General features: G+C 47.3%; 1 protein-coding gene across 1 annotated transcript in view; it reads right to left on the bottom strand.

The window, feature by feature from the left end:
- Positions 1–18,127, bottom strand: part of Kiaa2012 (KIAA2012 ortholog) — a 115,971-nt gene that overhangs the window by 61,604 nt on the left and 36,240 nt on the right. The window contains exons 9-10 of the mRNA XM_051154533.1: positions 17,152–17,213; positions 15,271–15,580 (exon numbers count right to left, since the gene is read on the bottom strand). Of these exons, the coding sequence (XP_051010490.1) occupies positions 15,271–15,580; positions 17,152–17,213 (372 nt within the window). The remainder of the gene's footprint in view (positions 1–15,270; positions 15,581–17,151; positions 17,214–18,127) is intronic.

Raw genomic sequence — 18,127 nt, 5'->3', positions numbered from 1 at the left:
GACTCTCATGACAGATGTTTAAAATTTTTCTTTGCAATCAGTTCAGGAAGCGTCACCCAGTCGAAGGGTAGTGTTATCTATCTCTCTCCTTAAAAACAAATGTGTGTGTGGGGGGTGTTGGGCCCCAGACAGGGTAAGATCTTTTTCTTATGGCCAGTGAGCTGACCAATGGACCCAGCAAAGCTGTATTGCTTTGAGAACCGGAAGAGGCACTGGGCGAGACCTGGTGAAATGGAGGACCCAACACACCAGAAACCTGTAGCAGCAACTGCTACCATCGTTATCACTTCCATCATCTTTACAACAGGGCTCCTATGTAAGAACTGCTGTATAGCCCGCTTCTACATTAACGTTGAACAAAACAGACACAGACACTTGTCACTGAGGAGCCTGGCAAAGAGGTAACAGGTAGGGCCAGCTGGGGACAGAGCACATGGCTGTGCCCCCCCCCCCACTTCTGCAATCCCTAGGAAAAGCAACACCTCCCACTCAGCTGTGGCCAGCCAGCTTCCGTCGGCTGCGTCCTGTTACTACAGCAGGTTCCTCACTCAGGATTCATGGCTGCCTCCCCTGAAATGAGCAACCAGGAAGACCACACACGTTTTACTCTTCACCAGAGACTATTTTTAGGAGAAGTAGGGCGCCTGTGTAATCATGCCCTCATCCTGGTCTGAAACGGGCAGCCATGCCTGCGGCTGGAGGAAGAGCGGTGAAGGGTTGCATCTCTCCGTGGGAGAGAGGCTGTGGAGTAACGGGAGGCAGAATTGCCCTCGGCCCTCCATTTAAGACACGAGCCACAGAGGGGTTTCCAGCGTCCTAGTCTGTAGTTGTGCAGGCTGAACTGTGCTCCCGCTGTAGGGGGCAACAGCCACCTCATCGTCTCCTACTTACTGGTATATTTGCTCAGGGGTGGGGTGGGGAGGGGAGGGGCTTAGTGTTTCTGGAGAGCTAGGTATGACATAATACATTCATGAGTTGAACGACGCTGACAAGTTGGGGTGACTTTTTAAAGAGAAAGCTGATTCTTCAGGAGTATTGGGGTCCTTCCTCTTTATAATGATGAGTAGACTGGACAGAGTCCCAGACTGAAAAACAAGAAAGAATTTTAACTAAGAGTATGAAAAACTTGGGGGAAAAAAAAAGGCCTACTTTCATTAGTGTATAACGGGGGAAAAAGAGTAAGTCAATGGATGCTTGGATTTAAGCCTTGTGATGAGATGTATGGCTTTGAAACGGTATGGATGCCTATAGAGAGGAGGATTCAAAAGCCACAGAGGAGACTTTATTTAAGGGGTTTAAAGGCGAAGCCCTGCAGGACTCAGGGTGCTGAAGCTATGAGCAGAGAAGCTTTGACCAGCAAGAGCACTGGCCAGTTGATATTGGACATGCGCAGTGGTAGCTGCAGGTGTGTGATGCCACCTCAGGCCCGGGTCTCCAGTGACAGCTTCCACACAAAAGGTGGCTGGGGCCAGGACAGACATTTTTCACAGATTTTTATTTATGTATTTATTTTTTTTTTCCCAATCTGTTAGAGTCACTCGGGGTGAGAATTACTGTAGCTGTCCTTGTTAGCCAAAATGAAAATGAGTTTAAAGAATGATGCTTTTATGGCTGGAAAGAATAAAGAAGGCGGAACTGAGGAAGACTGGACAGAGATGGTGGGGGGGGAGGAGAGAGGGAGAGAAGCGGTGGGAGTAATAAGAAAAAAAAATTCACAAAGCAGCTTAGAAAATTTAAGCTAGGAGCGACATAGCTCCCAGGTAAACACCCACCTAGGCTCATTTCCAAGTACTTCTCCTTTTAAAATTCCTTTTGCTTCATTAATCTGTTACTGACAATAAGTATACCAGACTTTGCCAAAGAAGGGGCAGCATGGATCTGCGCAGCCGCAGTGGCGTAGCCTCCTGTGTTCTCCCTTCAGCTTGCGGGCGAGCGCACACAAGCAGTCACAGGCACGCCCAGAACCCAGGCTTGAGAAGCCAATTTGGAATCCAGAGAGCCAACGGCGGAGGGAGAAAAAGCCATAATTAGTGTTAATTGTTGACCCTCCAGTTCAAGAATAGATGCTCTGGAGAATGGAAAATGAGAACAAACATTAATTATTGAGCAGGGACCTTGGAGACAGACACTCTGGATTAAAAGGAGAGAGATAAATTGCATAATGAATGTTAATTTTCCCTCCTAGAATTGAGCGGTCCGGTGGTTGAAAGGGAAAAGGGGGCTAGAACAGTCCTGAAAGAGAAACCCCGTGTGAGTGGGAGTGGGTGAATGCAGGAGGAGTCCTCTCTCCCCTCCCTCCCCCTCCCCTCCCCTCCTCTTCTTCCTCTCTCTCTCTCTCTCTCTCTCTCTCTCTCTCTCTCTCTCTCTCTCTCTCTCTCTCCTTTTCTCTCCTGGCTCCCAAGAAATCTTCTCTCAGGGTTCCTTAGGTCCTTAATGCCACAGTTGACTGCTAGTTAGGTAGCCCAAACATTTCTCTACAGCAAAACCCCCAGCCATTGCTGCGTTTACAGCAAGCACATGGCTGTTTTTTTTTAAGCTGGTGGAAATGTGACTGGAAATGAGGAAGCTACAGGATCTGTGGCCCTGTGGGTGCTGCTGGGGTGAAGGGGTGAGGGTGTGAGGGTGGGGGTGGGGGTGGCACATGCGGGCTCCAGGGCCTTAACTGTTGTTTTATCTTAATTACAATATACCAGACATACAGCCCCCCCCCCCCACATTGGTAATTTCTTAACGGAAAGTGAAAACAGAATAGGGTAATTGTAGCCAATTTTGTGGACACTCTACAAACAGGCTTGTCTCTGGTTGCTCTGAGTTCATCCCCACATGACAGCAGCAGCCCTGAGGAGAGTCTCTGGCCAGCTATTCACTGGCTGCTGTGTGGACCAGGGGTGGCTGGAGCCCTGTGCCTCTTTACTGGTCCCTCACGGAGGCTGGCACACCCATATGGAGCCAGAGCTCCCTGCTTCCCTAACCTCTCTTTATCTCTGTTCCCGCAAGTCCACAGCAGTCCATCTACCCTACTTCACTATTTGCTCACTTCCCCTGATGTCTCAAAGGGTCGTGCAAATGGGAGGCCCTCCCTAAAAGCTCTCCCTAGGCTACAATTGGTCACTCCTTTAGCAGCCCTGAGTCGTGTTGCTTGGGCCTTGATCCATTCTGCCTTGCGGTAGACACAGTTGCTGGTGACGAGTTTCCCACCTGGATTGTAAGGTCCCTGTGCACTAGACAGAGTGCTGGGAAGTGAGTGACGAAAGGGTGTTACGGAGGAGTAACAAGATGGCTTCCCAGAGATACTCATTTATTTCTCCTGCACATAACAGTCCAGAAGTATGGGGCCTGGAGAGATGGCTCAGCAGTTAAGAGCACTGACTGCATTGCCAGAGGACCTGGGTTCTATACCCAGCACCCACATGGCAGCTCACAGCTGTCTGTAACAGCAAGACCTGACACTCTCTCAGACATACATGCAGATAGAACACCAAGGCACATGAAATAAAAATAAATGATTAAAAAAAAAAAAAAAAGAGTCCAAAGGTAAGTGGGCAAAACAGTGTGGACTGGCATCAGTGAAGTTATGTGGGCACCTGGTTGGCTATAATTTATCGCTTTGTCATCTCATAGTATATGATTCTCTTCCCCATTGGTTGAAACTGTTTTACCATCACAGTCAAGTGCAAAGGTAAAGGAGAGAGGAAGAAAGACTAAAGAAATGACTTGGAAGCCACACGCGTAGTTGCTGTTCATATTAACCACACAACCGGAGCTAGGGGCACACCACGCAGGGAAATACAATCCCGAGTTAGGTGTCCACATGCTCCACAAACAGTCAAGGATGAGGATTCTAGAAATAGTGGAGGGATGGACATTGGGAACAGTTGGTAGCTCTGACATTTATGAGTGTTTTCTGTAAGGACCACTTGTGTTTTCTGGGATGTTTGGAAGTAGATCAGAGGAATTTTAAATCTAAAAGAGGAAAGACGAACAAGGGTCTAGGAAATCAAGGAAGTGAGGCAGATGTGGCACACATCTGTAATCTCAGCACCTAGGAGTCTGAGAAGGCAAGAAAGGTGGTGGGGTCAAGGCCAACTTGGGATATATAGCAAGACCGTGTCTCAAAAACAAAACAAAATGGGGGCAACATGGCACGTGAGGAGGACTTTGACCTAACAACCCGTAGGAGCTTGTGGTCCAGATTTACCACACAGAAGTTGTATGACTGAAAAAAAAAAAAAATCACACACCTTTGGCTCCCAGGTCTCTTATCTATAAAATAAAATGGTTTTCACACTTGTTTTCTGGGCTCAAACAGCTTAGTATGGACACTCTACAATCCAGGCAACATTTTAGGAATGGAAGTGTAAGCTGGGCTGTGGATACGCTGGGAGGGATGTGGTGGTGGTGATGGTGGTGGTGGTGGTGTGTGTGTGTGAGACAGGATGGGAAGGACAGAAGGATGGTACCTTCACAGGCTCTGTAAAAATGATGCAAGTGATACAAGCATTGTCATTTGAAAGGGAAAAACAAACAAACAAACCAAGCAACCTACCAAAACCAAACAAAACCGAAATACAACAACAACAACAACAACACAGAGAAATTGATTACTATGCTTTTTCCTCAAAGGAGGAATTGCGGAGCCAGGTCTGGTGGCACACACCTGAAGTCCCAGAACATGGGAGGGTTGCTGTGAGTTTGAGGCCAGTGTGCGCTACACAAGGGAGACTCTAAATCCACAGTTATACGTTCTCTAGCAGGTTCAGAGAAAAAAAAAAATTAAAATTTTCTTTGAGGTTTTTCTTCTCTGGGTGGGGCTCATAGAGGAATGATGATGTCACCTTTCACAGATCTCAAGAGGCCTTTGCCAAAGGAAAGGAAGGGGCCAGGTGTGATGGCTCAGGCCTATACTCCCAGCACTCCGGAAGTTGAGGTAAAAAGGACAGCATGTTCAGGGTCTACTTTGTAGTGAGGCCCTGTTGAAAAAGAAAAAGGAAAAAAAAAAAAAAAAAAAAAAAAAACCCAAAACAAATAAAAGGCAGGAGAGTCAGTCCCTAGTGCCTACAGGAACTTTTGATGCTGGCCATCAAAGGATGGACAGTGTGGGTTGTGGAGGCCTTACTGGTTTCTTAATGGGGAGAGAAACGAACCTGGCTTTCTTCTGAAAACTGGGACACACTGCTGACAAGCTGTCCTTTCTGAAGCATTCAACACTGGGGTACATGAGACAGATGAGGTTTAGTCTAGAGCTGAGGCTGATGGGAGACTGCGGGTTCCCTGTAGTCTCTCTAAGGATTGCTTATCAGCGAGGGGTCCACTGCAGAGCAGAAACCACTCAGGTAGTCAGGTAGTCAAGAAAGAAACAAGGTTGCGAATTGGCTGAAACTATCTGTGGTGGTTTGAATGACAATGGCTCCCACAGACTCTAAGGGAGTAGCGTGAGGTCTTAGTGGATTGGTGTGGCCTTGTGGGAGGAAGTGTGTCACCAGAGCTGGGCTTTGAGATGTTAGAAGCTCAAGCCAGGCCCAGTGGCTCACTCTCTCTTCCTGCTGCTTTCCGACCCAGATGTAGAGCTCTTGGCTATCTGTCCAGCACCATGTTTACCTGCACATCTCCATGATGAGAATGAACTAGACCTCTGAACTGGAAGCCAGCCCTAACAAAATGTTTTCTTTTATAAGAGTTGCTGTGGTCATGGTTTCTCTTCCCAGCAACAGAACCCTAACTAAGACATTGCCTTTCAAAATGTTGTCTTCAGCTGGGCATGGTGGCGCACGCCCTTAATCCCAGCACTGGGGAGGCAGAGGCAGGTGGATCATTGTAAGTTTGAGGCCAGCTTGGTCTACCAAGTGAATCCAGGACAGCCAAGGCTACACAGAGAAACCATGTCTCGAAAAACCAACCCAACCAACCAACCAACCAACAACCCCAAAATGTTGTCTTCATGAGCTTGGTGCCAACATAAGCAGTCCCAATCTTGTATGCCTCTGCCTCACTTCCACCGTCCAAATCTCATGCGATCAAAGCACTGGAAGAGCACAATTTCACTTCAAACCCCCTAGCTGCAAATGTTACGTGGGAAATGTAGTTTTTTTTAGCCGGCTAGTGTCTTCAGTACAGGAAGGTTGGATGCCCAACAACCGTAGCCTGCCATGTTTTTCTTTATTCAAACGTTTGATCAGAGATCAGTAGAACTGATAACACCTGCCAGCGTTATTTCTTATGGGTAATTAGCGAACACTGACCGGGTAAGAGGAAGAGCATGAGCTATTACCACACGGGCCTCCGCCTCTTCACCTTCCTCTCCTTCCCACCTGGAGGTGCAAGCACTGTGCGCCATGTGATGCAGAACTGGTGCTTGGAGAAGGGAAGCAGGAACAGTCAGAAGCTAGAGAAAGCTAACACCCTGCTTCAGGCTCAGAGAGCAGAAGCGTCCATACTGAGGGAATCTTCTGGAGAAGGCCCATGCAGAAACACACACACTCCTGAAAGGCTCCCTAGGACCTACTATTCAGTGTTTTCCAAAGTACATCTCAAAAAAAATGATTAGATCCATGTGACATTTTGCTAAAAACAACAACAACAACAACAACAAGTATTCAGTGACCAAGCAAATTTGGAAAGCGTCTCTAGGAGGCATGCTTCTACAACAGGAATCTGCTCAACTCTAGTCTACTCAACCCCAAATACGTTCGACCTCTCCTTCTTTGTGTGCTGCCCACAGCCTTCTCAGGCACAGGCGACCCACAGGACACGTGCTGGAGGACTGAATCTCAAAGCAACTTTCCTTTTTCCATACGAAGAAGCTGAGGTCCACACCAGTGATGTTATTTGTCCGTGATCACCAAAGCCATAGGTGGTAGGGCTTGTCGTTGGACTGCGGGGCATTTACTTGAGGGCTCTTTCTTTGTCCACACACAGACTTACTGAAAGACGTTCCTTACATTTCTAGGCATCATCTTTACGACAGCAGCTGCTAAGAGATAAGCTGCTCAGGGAGAAACTGCATTCTGTCCCATGTCCACCAGCATGGAAAGACCCCTCTCCCCAACTCGGGGTTCAGCAGAGAGAATGAGCGATCTGTTATTGCAACATGAATTTCCCTCACACTAGTGAGTTGAAGCAATACAACTTTCTAATCTCTCACAAACTTGGGGTGGAATTTGGGAGTGACATGGATCTGGGAATCTGGGATGGGCCATCCCTAAGGTCACTGTTGCAATATCAGGGAGCTAGGCTTTGGGGGGCTGAGGCTGGAAGGACCCTGTGAACTGCGGACCAGGCAGAGTGACATAGCGAGGCCAAACCAAAACAACAAAAACTCCTCTTGCCAGGCAGTGGTGGTGCACACCTTTAATCTCAGGAGGCAGAGGCAGGAGGATCCCTGAGTTCGAGGGGCCACCCTGGTACACAGAGCAGGTACCAGGACAGCCAGGGCTACCCAGAGAAACCCTGTCTTGAAAAACCAAACCAAACCAAACCAACAACCAAACCAAATTAAAGCAAAGAACCACCTCCTACAAAAATGTCCTCCTTCTCACCTTAAACCTAGATCCATCCTGTGCCATAAGAGTTAAGAGAGGAGGAGGCCTTCGATGGGTGTGTGAGCTTTGCCTTCAGGGAGCAATAGGGAACAATGCTTCCCTAGGGTGGGCTACTTGGTAAAGAAATGAGGGCATTCGAACTTCCAGGACTGCGGCAGTTACTGTAAGAGCGGGTTCCCAGAACTCAGGTGAACTGGCTTGCACCCCTTTGAAATTTCCTTCCTTTCACCGTCCCCTCCCCACAGTGCATACTGCTGCTGCTGCTGCTGCTGCATGGCCTGCGTGGCCTCCAAAACCATGATCCAAAATAAGTCTGTCTTCTTTTTAAACCACCCAGTCTTGCATCTTCTGTTCCGGCAATGGAGAGTGGGCTGGGACGGACCCTACTCCCAAAGGACACGCCTTACCTCCGTCCACATCAATGTTTATTAGACACTGACCACTGTATCCTTTTGAAGGGAGATAGGTCAAGTAGTTTGAGCGCGTGTATTAAAACTGCCGCACCAGAAAAAGTTTCCAGGGTAAGGATGCTAATTAAATGACAAAACAAAAAGGCCGGAGGAAAACAAACAAATAAGCAAATGAGAAGCATTTTGGGTTAAATTAAAAAAAAAAAAAAAAATTCAGTTAGGACAAGGCTGAATGCTAATTGAGAACCTTGGAAGAGATTTTGGAAATGTGAAATCTATATGGAACCTGAAGTCCCAACTAGAATCCTTGGCACAGACGTCTCTGAGTGTCTCTCAGGCTGAAGCATGTAGATAGAAGTGCTCCTGAGGGGAAGTGTGTGCCACTGGCACGGCGACAAGAAGAATATTTGAGGATTTGTGTCGGGGGTAAGCAATTTAGAGAGCGTAGCCAATGTTTGACTTAGACCTTTCCAAGCCAACTTCTCCTTTCGTAAGCCTTTGAGTTCTGGGAGTGTTGCAATAACCCGACATGAACGAGAGAGTCAGATTCCAGCCCTAGCCTTCACATCTTTTCCTCCCTCTTCTTCTTCTTCTAAAGGTTATATTCATCTCTCTCTGCTGCTTGAAAGCAAACTATCATGATCTAATTGCCTAAGAATTTATTTCCAAATACTTGTTGACAGAGCCTTAAAGTTCCAGAAAGATCAGACAGATCATATTCCTTCTTTTACTTAAGATTTTTAAAAAAATATTAAAACAAAACAAAAACCTTGTTATGTTCCCCCAAAGAACTCTTCTGTGTGGCACCTGAGGTATTCAGTCACTCAACATGCATTTCTTGGACATATGGTAAAAAGAAGGGGTTCCCTAGGAGCCACACTGAAAACAGATGCAGATAAAGCCAAAATCACAAAGGTAGGGCTGAGAGAGAGGAAAGGAGCAAGAGCACGTCTAGGCGGTTGTATGGAGGGGTGGGGGGTAAAGTTATTCAGGAAAATGTCCTAGAAAAGATGAACTTAGATCTTGTCTGAATATTTGGGGGATGACTCAGGAAAAGGCTTGGAGAGAAAAGACTGGAAGCTGAACATTTGGGCCATTAATGGAAAACTGGAGGGATCACCGGAGGCCACGCTGAACATGTGGGAGGTGGTATTGGAAAGGGCGTGTGGAAACAGTGGCCGTGAATATTGAGGCTGGATGCGGCTCAGAGGCAGACCTTTTGCCTAGTTTGCCGAAGGCCCTGGGCTTCATTTCTAGCACCAAAATTAATATAAGTAAGTAAAATAAACTTTAAAAAATGGATCTGAAGTTGGGCATGGTGGCACACGCCTTTAATCCCAGCACTTGGGAGGTAGAGGCCAGCCTGATCTACAAAGTGAGCCCAGGGCAGTCAAGGCTACACAGAGAAACCCTGTCTCAAAAAACAACAAACAAACAAAACAAATGGATCTGAGAGTCCGTTGTGGCAGAGCAAGTCCTGTGAGACCAAACCAAAAATCAAGAGACCAAAGCCCCCAAATCCACAAACTATTCAAAATAAAACAACAACAAAAACATCCTTCAGGGGCTGGAGAGAAGACTCAGCAGTTAGAAGCACCGGCTGCTCTTTCAGAAGACCTGGGCTCGAACTTGGGACCTACGCATTGCTCACAACTATCTGAAACTCCAGTAACAGAGGATTTGATGCCCTCTTTTGGCCTCTGTGGGTACTGTGTGCACATGGTGCACAGATATGTACACAGGAAATACCCATACACAAAGTATAAATAAGTACAATATTGAAAAATGTGCTTCAATTAATGGAGTCTCTTAGAAAGGCTGACCTGTTCTTTGGGTCACTGCAGGGAGATGTGAACGTAAGGGTTTTCCTCACTTTCTAAGGCACCATCCAATCTCCACCGAGACGGAAGGTCAAGCAGCTGTGTGCAGCATAAGCTGGAGAGTGCCCGGCTGATTCATTCAGCAAGCTCACAATGGACGCTTTTGAATTTGAAAAGTGAGTGAGAGAGAATGTGTCACCCTTGGGGCTGGGAGAAGATGCAGGCAAGTCTCTGTGTAGCCTAAGTTTTATTTTTCCTTTCTCTGGCACTGGGGGATAGGGGTTTGCTGGGACTCGAACTCAGGACTCTGTGCATGCCAGGCACTCTACTGCAAGTCCAAGTGAACTCTTTTTCGGTGAACACGCACTGTAATGCTACTTCATGTGCGGGTGACTGTGATGGGTGCTGGGGACACTGAAGCATCTGCAGGAAGCACCAGAAACACTGTGCCTACAGTGGCAACAACAAACTCAATACTTAAAGATTTCTGTTTCTGCTACTTGCTTTTGCATTGTCCAAAGAGAAACTGCTGCTTCTAGAACATCACCGACAATTGTGTGGCTGGTGAAAGTCCCATTTGCTTCCCTGCTGTCCCACCAGCTGGACCGCACTGTCCTTCCAACTGTCTCACTCCTGCTCCAACAGATTCAGACCCAAGATATTTAAAAACTCACCTTCTGGTATAACCCAAATGGTGATGGAAGATCTTGGATACTGAATTTAGAAGCAAATGCATCATACTTCCCAGAAGCCCTTACAGTGGGTGGAACTTACAGCAATAGGCGCAGGCTATAAGATGCAATTAAGGTATGTGTGTGCGTGCATGCATGTGTGTGTGTGTGTGTGGTGTGTGAATTTGTGTGTGTGGAGTGTGTGTATGTGTGTGGTGTGTGTGTATTGTGTGTGTGTGGCACGTGTGGTATGTGTGTGTAGTGTGTGTGTGTGTGATGTGTTTGTGTGTGTGTGTGTGGTGTGTGTGTATGTGTGTGTGGTATATGTGTGTGGTGTGGTGTGGTGTGTGGTGTGTGTGTGTCTGTGTGAGTTTTGTGAGTATCTTGTCATTGCAGGTGAGGAACTATGAACATAGTAACATCATCGGGCCACACAGAGGACAAGCCAGGGCTATGGAAATCTGGCTCTGCACCCAGGCCCCACTCATTAAGCCAGTTGTGACACAACCCACCAATGCGTGCAGCTTTTAATCTTCCTCATCAAGGGGCCTGCTGGCCACACAACTCATGCAAGCCCATCCTGAGGGTTTCTGGGTGGTTGACGCTCACCGGCTTCATTTCTTTTTTTCTTTTCTTTTCTTTTCTTTTTCCTTTGTAAAATGGCTATTGCCCAGAGCCAGCACTTCTTTTCCAAAAAGTTCCCATGCCAAAAGGGGTTTTGGAAACTGCCTTGCTGTCTGTCTGTCAGGAGCCAGGTGACTCATAGCAGTGAACCAACACACATAACAAGGGTGCCTGATTGGATTACCAGTTAGCCACCTCCACCTCAGGAGCGTGGTTGGAAAGAAGAGAAAAGGCAGTGTTTAGTTTGGGCAAATACCAAAAGGGCTTTATCATCCTGATCAAGGCAGCAGCATGGCACAGTAGATCTCCTCTGCAACTCCTGTCTCCAGATGTTCCGGCAAGAGGGAACTTGTTCTTCGAACATAGGGTTATTGTGTCTGGACCACAGAGGAACCTCTGTGTCAGAGAGCGGGAAAAGCTGGCTGCTTCATGTCTGTTTTTAATGATGTCTCCGCTGCTGCTGCTGCTGCTGGGAACTGAAGGTAAAGTTTTTCCCCTCTGAAAACGGGCTGAGTCGGAATGTGTTACCTTACCTCGTCCCAGCGGAAGTGCCTCTATCCCCATGAGTCCCAGGACGGGCAGGCAGACATTTTCATCATCTGGATACAGCAAAAAGTGTTTCAGGGCGGGACCTCTGCAATCTTCTTGAAAATAAATGCATGTATGGGCAGCGTTAGCCCCAGTGCAGCTGGGAGAGGCTAAGTCTGGCCGTGTTCTCGTGAGCCCAGGTGGGCACTTGGATGGATACTCTGATAAGCTCTGTGGTTGCCAAGCTTCAGAGGTGTCTGGCAGAGCAGGTGTATTGTCCAGGCCCAGTCCTCTGGGGCCAGGATGAGATGGGGGCAGGGGTTTTCCACCAGTCTACACTGTACCCATGAAGAGTCCGGAGAAGGTGGCAGTGCTGGGCATTTTGAGGGCGGGGCTAGGTCTGTGGGGGACCATCTTCAGTTGAATGCAGCCTAGTCCCTGGGTACAGGATCTGGTGACTCCTGCCTTTGTTTCTTCTCACAGTCAATGCCTTTGTGCGGCATTCCATGTGTATAGCCACAGACTAGGATCAAGTGTTGGGACTGCACAGGAACTCCAGCCCAGGCTGCACAAGGCTGTTCATCCTTGAGAGCAGAGACTCAATGTGTTGACGTAAACTTACACGAAAGAAGAGCTCGTTTTCCTTCTCTGCTCTCTGTCTCAGTCTAGAATACGCTTGTGACTAGACGCGTGGAGATTCCCTCTCACTGAGACACACCTCTAGCAGCTCACAGTGGGGCTTCCCACATTTCCTCTACAGTTTGATGCTGATGCTGCTCCCTTGAGCTCATGTCAGATTCCTGGGGTTAATGCCTCAGACCTGCAAGGCTGTTCCCATTGCAGCTGTCCATTACAAGCCCCGACTTGTGTCCTGTGCTCCTGACCCTCCAGTTTTCAAGTGGGGCTTCCACAGGTCCCTCCTTGAATCTGATACTTTCTTGGGACATTCACAGAACTCACTCGCAGGCACTTAGGTCTACTAATGTGTTATAGGGAATATAGCCCAACAGCCAGGTGATGAGATGCACAGGGTGGGGTGTGCCCTTCTGAGTATAAGTGGCCCCAGTAGCATAAATTCCATTGTTATCAAAGAGGGTCCCCATGAGTAAGAAGAGCCACTTCTATCTGGAAAGTGCATGGGATTTTAGGTCTGTGACAGAAACCGGGGCCAGAGGCTGCACATAGCTCATATTGTACTGCTTTTGCTTTTCCTGTTTCCAAGGCAAAGGGGTAAGTAGGAAAGCAGGCCTCCAGCTGGAGTAGATGCTGAGGGGCATATACGAAATTCACTTACAGACATATGCATATGTATACTTGTACATAAAGGTACATACACATGTGCAAAGTATGTGCATACTCGCAAAAGACAAATGTACATGTACACAGCCACATACATACAGGCATACAAGCTTATAAGCGTGTCACATAAAAACAGTGGCACACAAGCTGGGCATCATGGCACACGCCTGTAATCCCAGCACTCGCGGGGCAGAGGCAGGTGGATCGCTGTGAGCTCCAGGCCAGCCTGGTCTACAAAGGGAGTCCAGGACAGCCAAGGCTACACAGAGAAGACCTGTCTCGAAAAACAAACAAACAAACAAAACAAAAATGAACAAACAAACAAACCCCAAACATACATGCACTGAAATGTGCACTGTCATAGGCTTGAACGCACCTTAGATGCGTACTAAGACATGTTTAGACACATACAGGGATGTATCACGAATACAGCACACACATGTACTTATATGAACGGATAAGCACATGTATACTACACACTCTGAGATCCATGAACATACATGTATTCACTTACACATGTACACCCCCTGCCCCCCCCCCCCCCCCCCCCCCGAGTATATACGCTTGTCTCAGCCATGGCTGTGCTATTCCAGTCTAATCACATTCTCCCTTTATGAGGTTATCCAAGACCAGGTGTGTATGTCTGCTGTGACTTCTCTGGGGCTATTGACCTCCAGAATGACCCTTGGTGAAGAAGGGACATTGGTTAAGCTTGGGCCATTTGTATCATGTGTAAAGAGATGACGATGAGAAAAAAACAACAAGAGCAACAAAAACCTCAAAGGTATTTGAGTAGAAAGATATGGGTGGAAAGGAGGGACTTTGATTTTGAGTGAGACTGTAAACACAGAATGGAGTTATTGACTTACAGATTTAATTTATGCTTACAAGAATTCAGACCCACATGCTTTGGGGACAGAATGAGAGCTGGACAGGAAGCTAGCTATGGCAGGGAGAGAGTGATTGATTTAAGTAGAGGCAGCCAGTTTCCAAGTAGCATGAAAGGAGCCGGGCGTGGTGGCGCATGCCTTTAATCCCAGCACTCAGGAGGCAGAGGGAGGCGGATTGCCGTGAGTTCGAGGCTAGCCTGGTCTACAGAGTGAGTCCAGGCCAGCCAAGGCTACACAGAGAAACCTTGTCTTGAAAAAACAAAACAAAACAAACAAAAAAACCAAACACAACCCTCCCCCCAAAACCAAAACCAAAACCAAAACCAAAAACCAAGTAGCATGAAAGGAAAGGAGTCTAACTGTTGTCTCCCAGGCCCTCAGTTTCTTCTTTCTCAGGGTGAATGTGCTAGAAACAGAGATGCCTCTTGCTTTGCATAATCTGTCTCTTCCGTGCTTGCTAGCTCCTTCATCTGGTGCTCCTCAGAGGAGGAAGTCACCCAAGGCTCTGAGGGAGGAGGAACACTGAACTGGCTGCATTTTAAAAAACATCTTAAGATTTATTATTTTATGCGTATGAGCGTTTTGCCTACATGTATGTAGATACACTATGTGCCTGCCTAGTCCAGAAGGGGGAGTCAGATTCCCTGGAACTGGAGTTACAGATGATTGTGGACAACTTGGGTGCTGGCAACAGAGCAGGAGGCCTTGGAAAAAACAAACACTTTGTTTTGTTTTGTTTTGTTTTTTCAAGGCAAAGTTTCTCTATGTAGCTTTGGCTGTCCTGGACTCACTTTGTAGACTAGGCTAGCCTCGAACTCACAGTAATCTGCCTCCTGAATGCTAGGATTAAAGGTGTGTGCCACCATGCAAGTGCTGAACCAGCTCTCCAGCGCCCCCAGCTGCACTTCTTTGACAATCACCTGAGTTTCTAGCATGGAGTCTCTCTTGAGATTTCAGGGGTAACTCAGAAACTTTTGCACTCTACAGTTCAAAGACCTGTGTGAGTGGCTACCGCACTGTGCTGCTTTTTTTTTTTTTTTTTTTTAAGATTTATTTATCATGTACATTGTGCTCTGCCTGCATGTATGCCTGCAGGCCAAAAGAGGGCACCAGATCTCATTATAGATGGGAATTGAACTCAGTACCTCTGGAAGAGTAATCAGTGCTCTTAACCACTGAGCCATCTCTCCAGCCAGCAGTGTTGGTCTTGATTTTCGTCCCTCCTTGACTGCCAAGTGTCTAAGTGGTGTGCGCCTTAGGAGTTCAGGGACCCAAGTCATCTCGCATAGCTGCCGGAAGGTACATCAAACCCTCCAAACAAGTTCAGACTCTTCAGGGGCATGGCTCAATATTAGTGTCACTAATACAGTTGGAAATCCCACCATTTCCCCTTTTCGGCGAGGACCTAGTTCATGGCTGCCTTGCAGCCCCGGACAGGAGCCACAGAAAAGACAGTGGGGTAGAGTGTCCGAGCACCTCGCGATGATTACCTGGTCCTGCGGGCGGTGTCCTTTCATTTTGGCGACCCATGGGACTGTTGCAGCCTGGTGTCCTGATGCTGCCCAATTCCCTCTGGATCTTGGGGCTTTTCTTTCTTTTAATCGGTGGTAGGAGACCCGGTGATGGGTTTATGCTCTGGGCCAGGATATCACCACTTTCTAAAGCAAAATGGGAAAACCATGAATGGAATACGCTCGAATCGGGAAGACCAGAGCGTGCTTTTCTGGCTTCGTAAACAGCCACTGTGTTTAGAATGATGGATCGATTTGTTTTCAGCTTCATTTCTCTTTCCCAGGCCTGCTAAGGAGTAGGGAGCCACATAGTGAAATTGCTCTTGGCTACAACACGGGCCCCTTCCTTTGAGGAATTCCCAGAGCGGGAAGAACGGGAGAAGCGATAGCTGTTACCGCCATGATAGGTGGGAGTGGCCTAGAGGCTGTAGCCCCTCCCCCTCCCCAGGTTCTGAGCACAAGATTCCTGCTTTAGGGCTCTAGGGATTTTGATGACGGGGTACAGTTTTCTTCCCTTTCGAGACAATAGCTTACTGCGAAGCCCAGTTTGGCTCCAAAGTGTGGTCTCCCTGCCTCAGTTTCCCAAATGCTAGGATCACAGGCCTATGCTAACACACCCAGCTAGACACAGATTTCTGACAAAACCATTTTGCTAGACAATGTAGCCAATGGCCACATTCTCTTTTCAAGGTAGGCAGGGGACGAAGTATAGCTGCCTGTTGACTCCAGGGTAGACTGTGGATGCTTAAGTCCTTATATAAAGTGGCTTAGTATTTACTTATAACCTACTTGGATTCCCTTGTGCACTTGTCTTTAGGCTCCTTAAAATAGCTGATACAATGTAAATGCTATGGAAATAGCTGTTATGGTGTACTGTTTAGGGGAAAGTAGCAATAAAATAAAAAGAAAGGGGTGTTTAGTAAGTTGAGTGAGTTTTTGTTTGTTTGTTTTTGTGTCTTTTTTAAAAAAAGATTTATTTATACATATACAGTGTTCTGCCCACATGTGTGCCTGCACACCAGAAGAGGGCACCAGATCTCATTATAGATGGTTGTGAGCTACCATGTGGTTGCTGGGAATTGAACTCAGGACCTCTGGAAGAGCAGACTGTGCTCTTAACCACTGAGTCATCTCTCCAGGCTCCAGTTTTGGGTTTTCTTTTTGAGACAGGGTTTCTCTGTATAGCCCTGGCTGTCCGGGACTTGCTCCGTAGACCAGGCTGGCCTTGAACTCATAGAGTTCTGCCTGCCTCTGCCTCCCAAGTGCTGGGATTACAGGCATGTGCCACCATTGTTGGCCTACAGTTGAGAGTTCCCCCCCCCCCCAAATACTTCAGTGGTTGAATCTGTGCATGTAGCGTGACAGCATGGATATGGAGGGCCAAATATGCCACCATCCAGATGGTAAACAGACAGAGGGCCACAGCACTGATAAAAAACACCAAAAAGCCCCTTTTTTGTTTTATTTTGTTTTTTGAGACAGGGTTTCTCTGTGTAGCCTCGGCTGCCCTGGACTCACTTGGACACCTGGCTGGCCTCGAACTCACAGCGATCCGCCTGCCTCTGCCTCAGAAAGCCCCTCTTACCCTTCACCCCCATTCTCTCCTCTCAGACCCAGCAGGGACTGGCCCTCACCTCCAAAAGCCTGGCTTTGCCCTTCAGAGACAATGGCCGTGATTTCACATTTGACACAACTGTTCCATTGAGGCTCAAAAGCTGGCTTCACACACAATCTCAGTTTCGCAGGGTGTTTACTTATTACAAAAGGAAGAAGTACTTTTTTTTTTTGAGGCAGAGTCTCTCCACATTGTCCTGGTTGTCCTGGAACTCACTATGTAGGCCAGGGTGGCTTTGAACTCACAGAGATGTACCTACCTGGTTCTGCTACCCAAGTGCTGGCTTTAAAGGTATGCGCCACCATACCTGGCAGAAGAAGTGTTTTCACAGTGGAAAAATCTGGCAGACACCACCTTTGGCTCAGTAGTGCATAGCATCACCCCCTATGGAACACAGTGACACTGATGTCATAAAAAACTAGCCTGGAAACCTGATGTACCCATGAGCAACTGTCATTCTAGCACTTGGGAGATAGAAACAGGAGAATCAGGAGTTCGAGGTTATTCTCAGAAACACAGTGAGTTTGGAGCCAGCTTGGGCTATATTTCTATGTGAGATTCTGTGTCAAAAAACCACACCAGCTGGGCGGTGGTAGCACACGCCTTTAATCCCAGCACTTGGGAGGCAGAGGCAGGTGGATCTCTGTGAGTTCGAGGCCTGCCTGGTCTAGAGTGAGACCAGATAGCCAAGGCTACACAGAGAAACCCTGTCTTGAAAAAACAAAACAAAACAAAACAAACAAACAAAAAACCACACCACAGAGAAACCCTGTCTCACAAGACAAAAACAAACAAACAAACAAACAAACAAACAAAAAAACCCCACACCAAACCAAAGCTAAACTATAGCAGCAGCAACAACCCAAATAACAAAAACATACCTAGAAAATCCTTACAGGTTAAAAAGCCCTGATGAGAGGTGATAACTAAATGTAATTCGTGGTCCTGAAATTGAATTTTGGTTTGGGGAAAAAAACAACAAACAGAGAATGTTGTTCTTGTAAGTAGGACATTTGGAATATGGGTTTTATATTGGAAAACATTTCTGCACTACTATTAACTTTCTTGAAAGTGGTCACTGTACTGTGGCTGAGAGGAGATTTTATATTGATAGAATGTATGATGTCCACCCCCACATAGACTGCAGTAAAATAAAGTATGTGTGTATGTGGGTATGTGATTGGGGGTGTGCAACCATGGGACAGGCCCACTTTCCAGTTC

This window comes from Acomys russatus, chromosome 12, assembly GCF_903995435.1.
Source record: "Acomys russatus chromosome 12, mAcoRus1.1, whole genome shotgun sequence".
In the NCBI taxonomy this organism is placed as follows: Eukaryota; Metazoa; Chordata; class Mammalia; order Rodentia; family Muridae; genus Acomys; species Acomys russatus.
The sequence above is the reverse complement of the archived record's forward strand: the minus strand, read 5'-3'. Positions and strand labels throughout refer to the sequence as shown.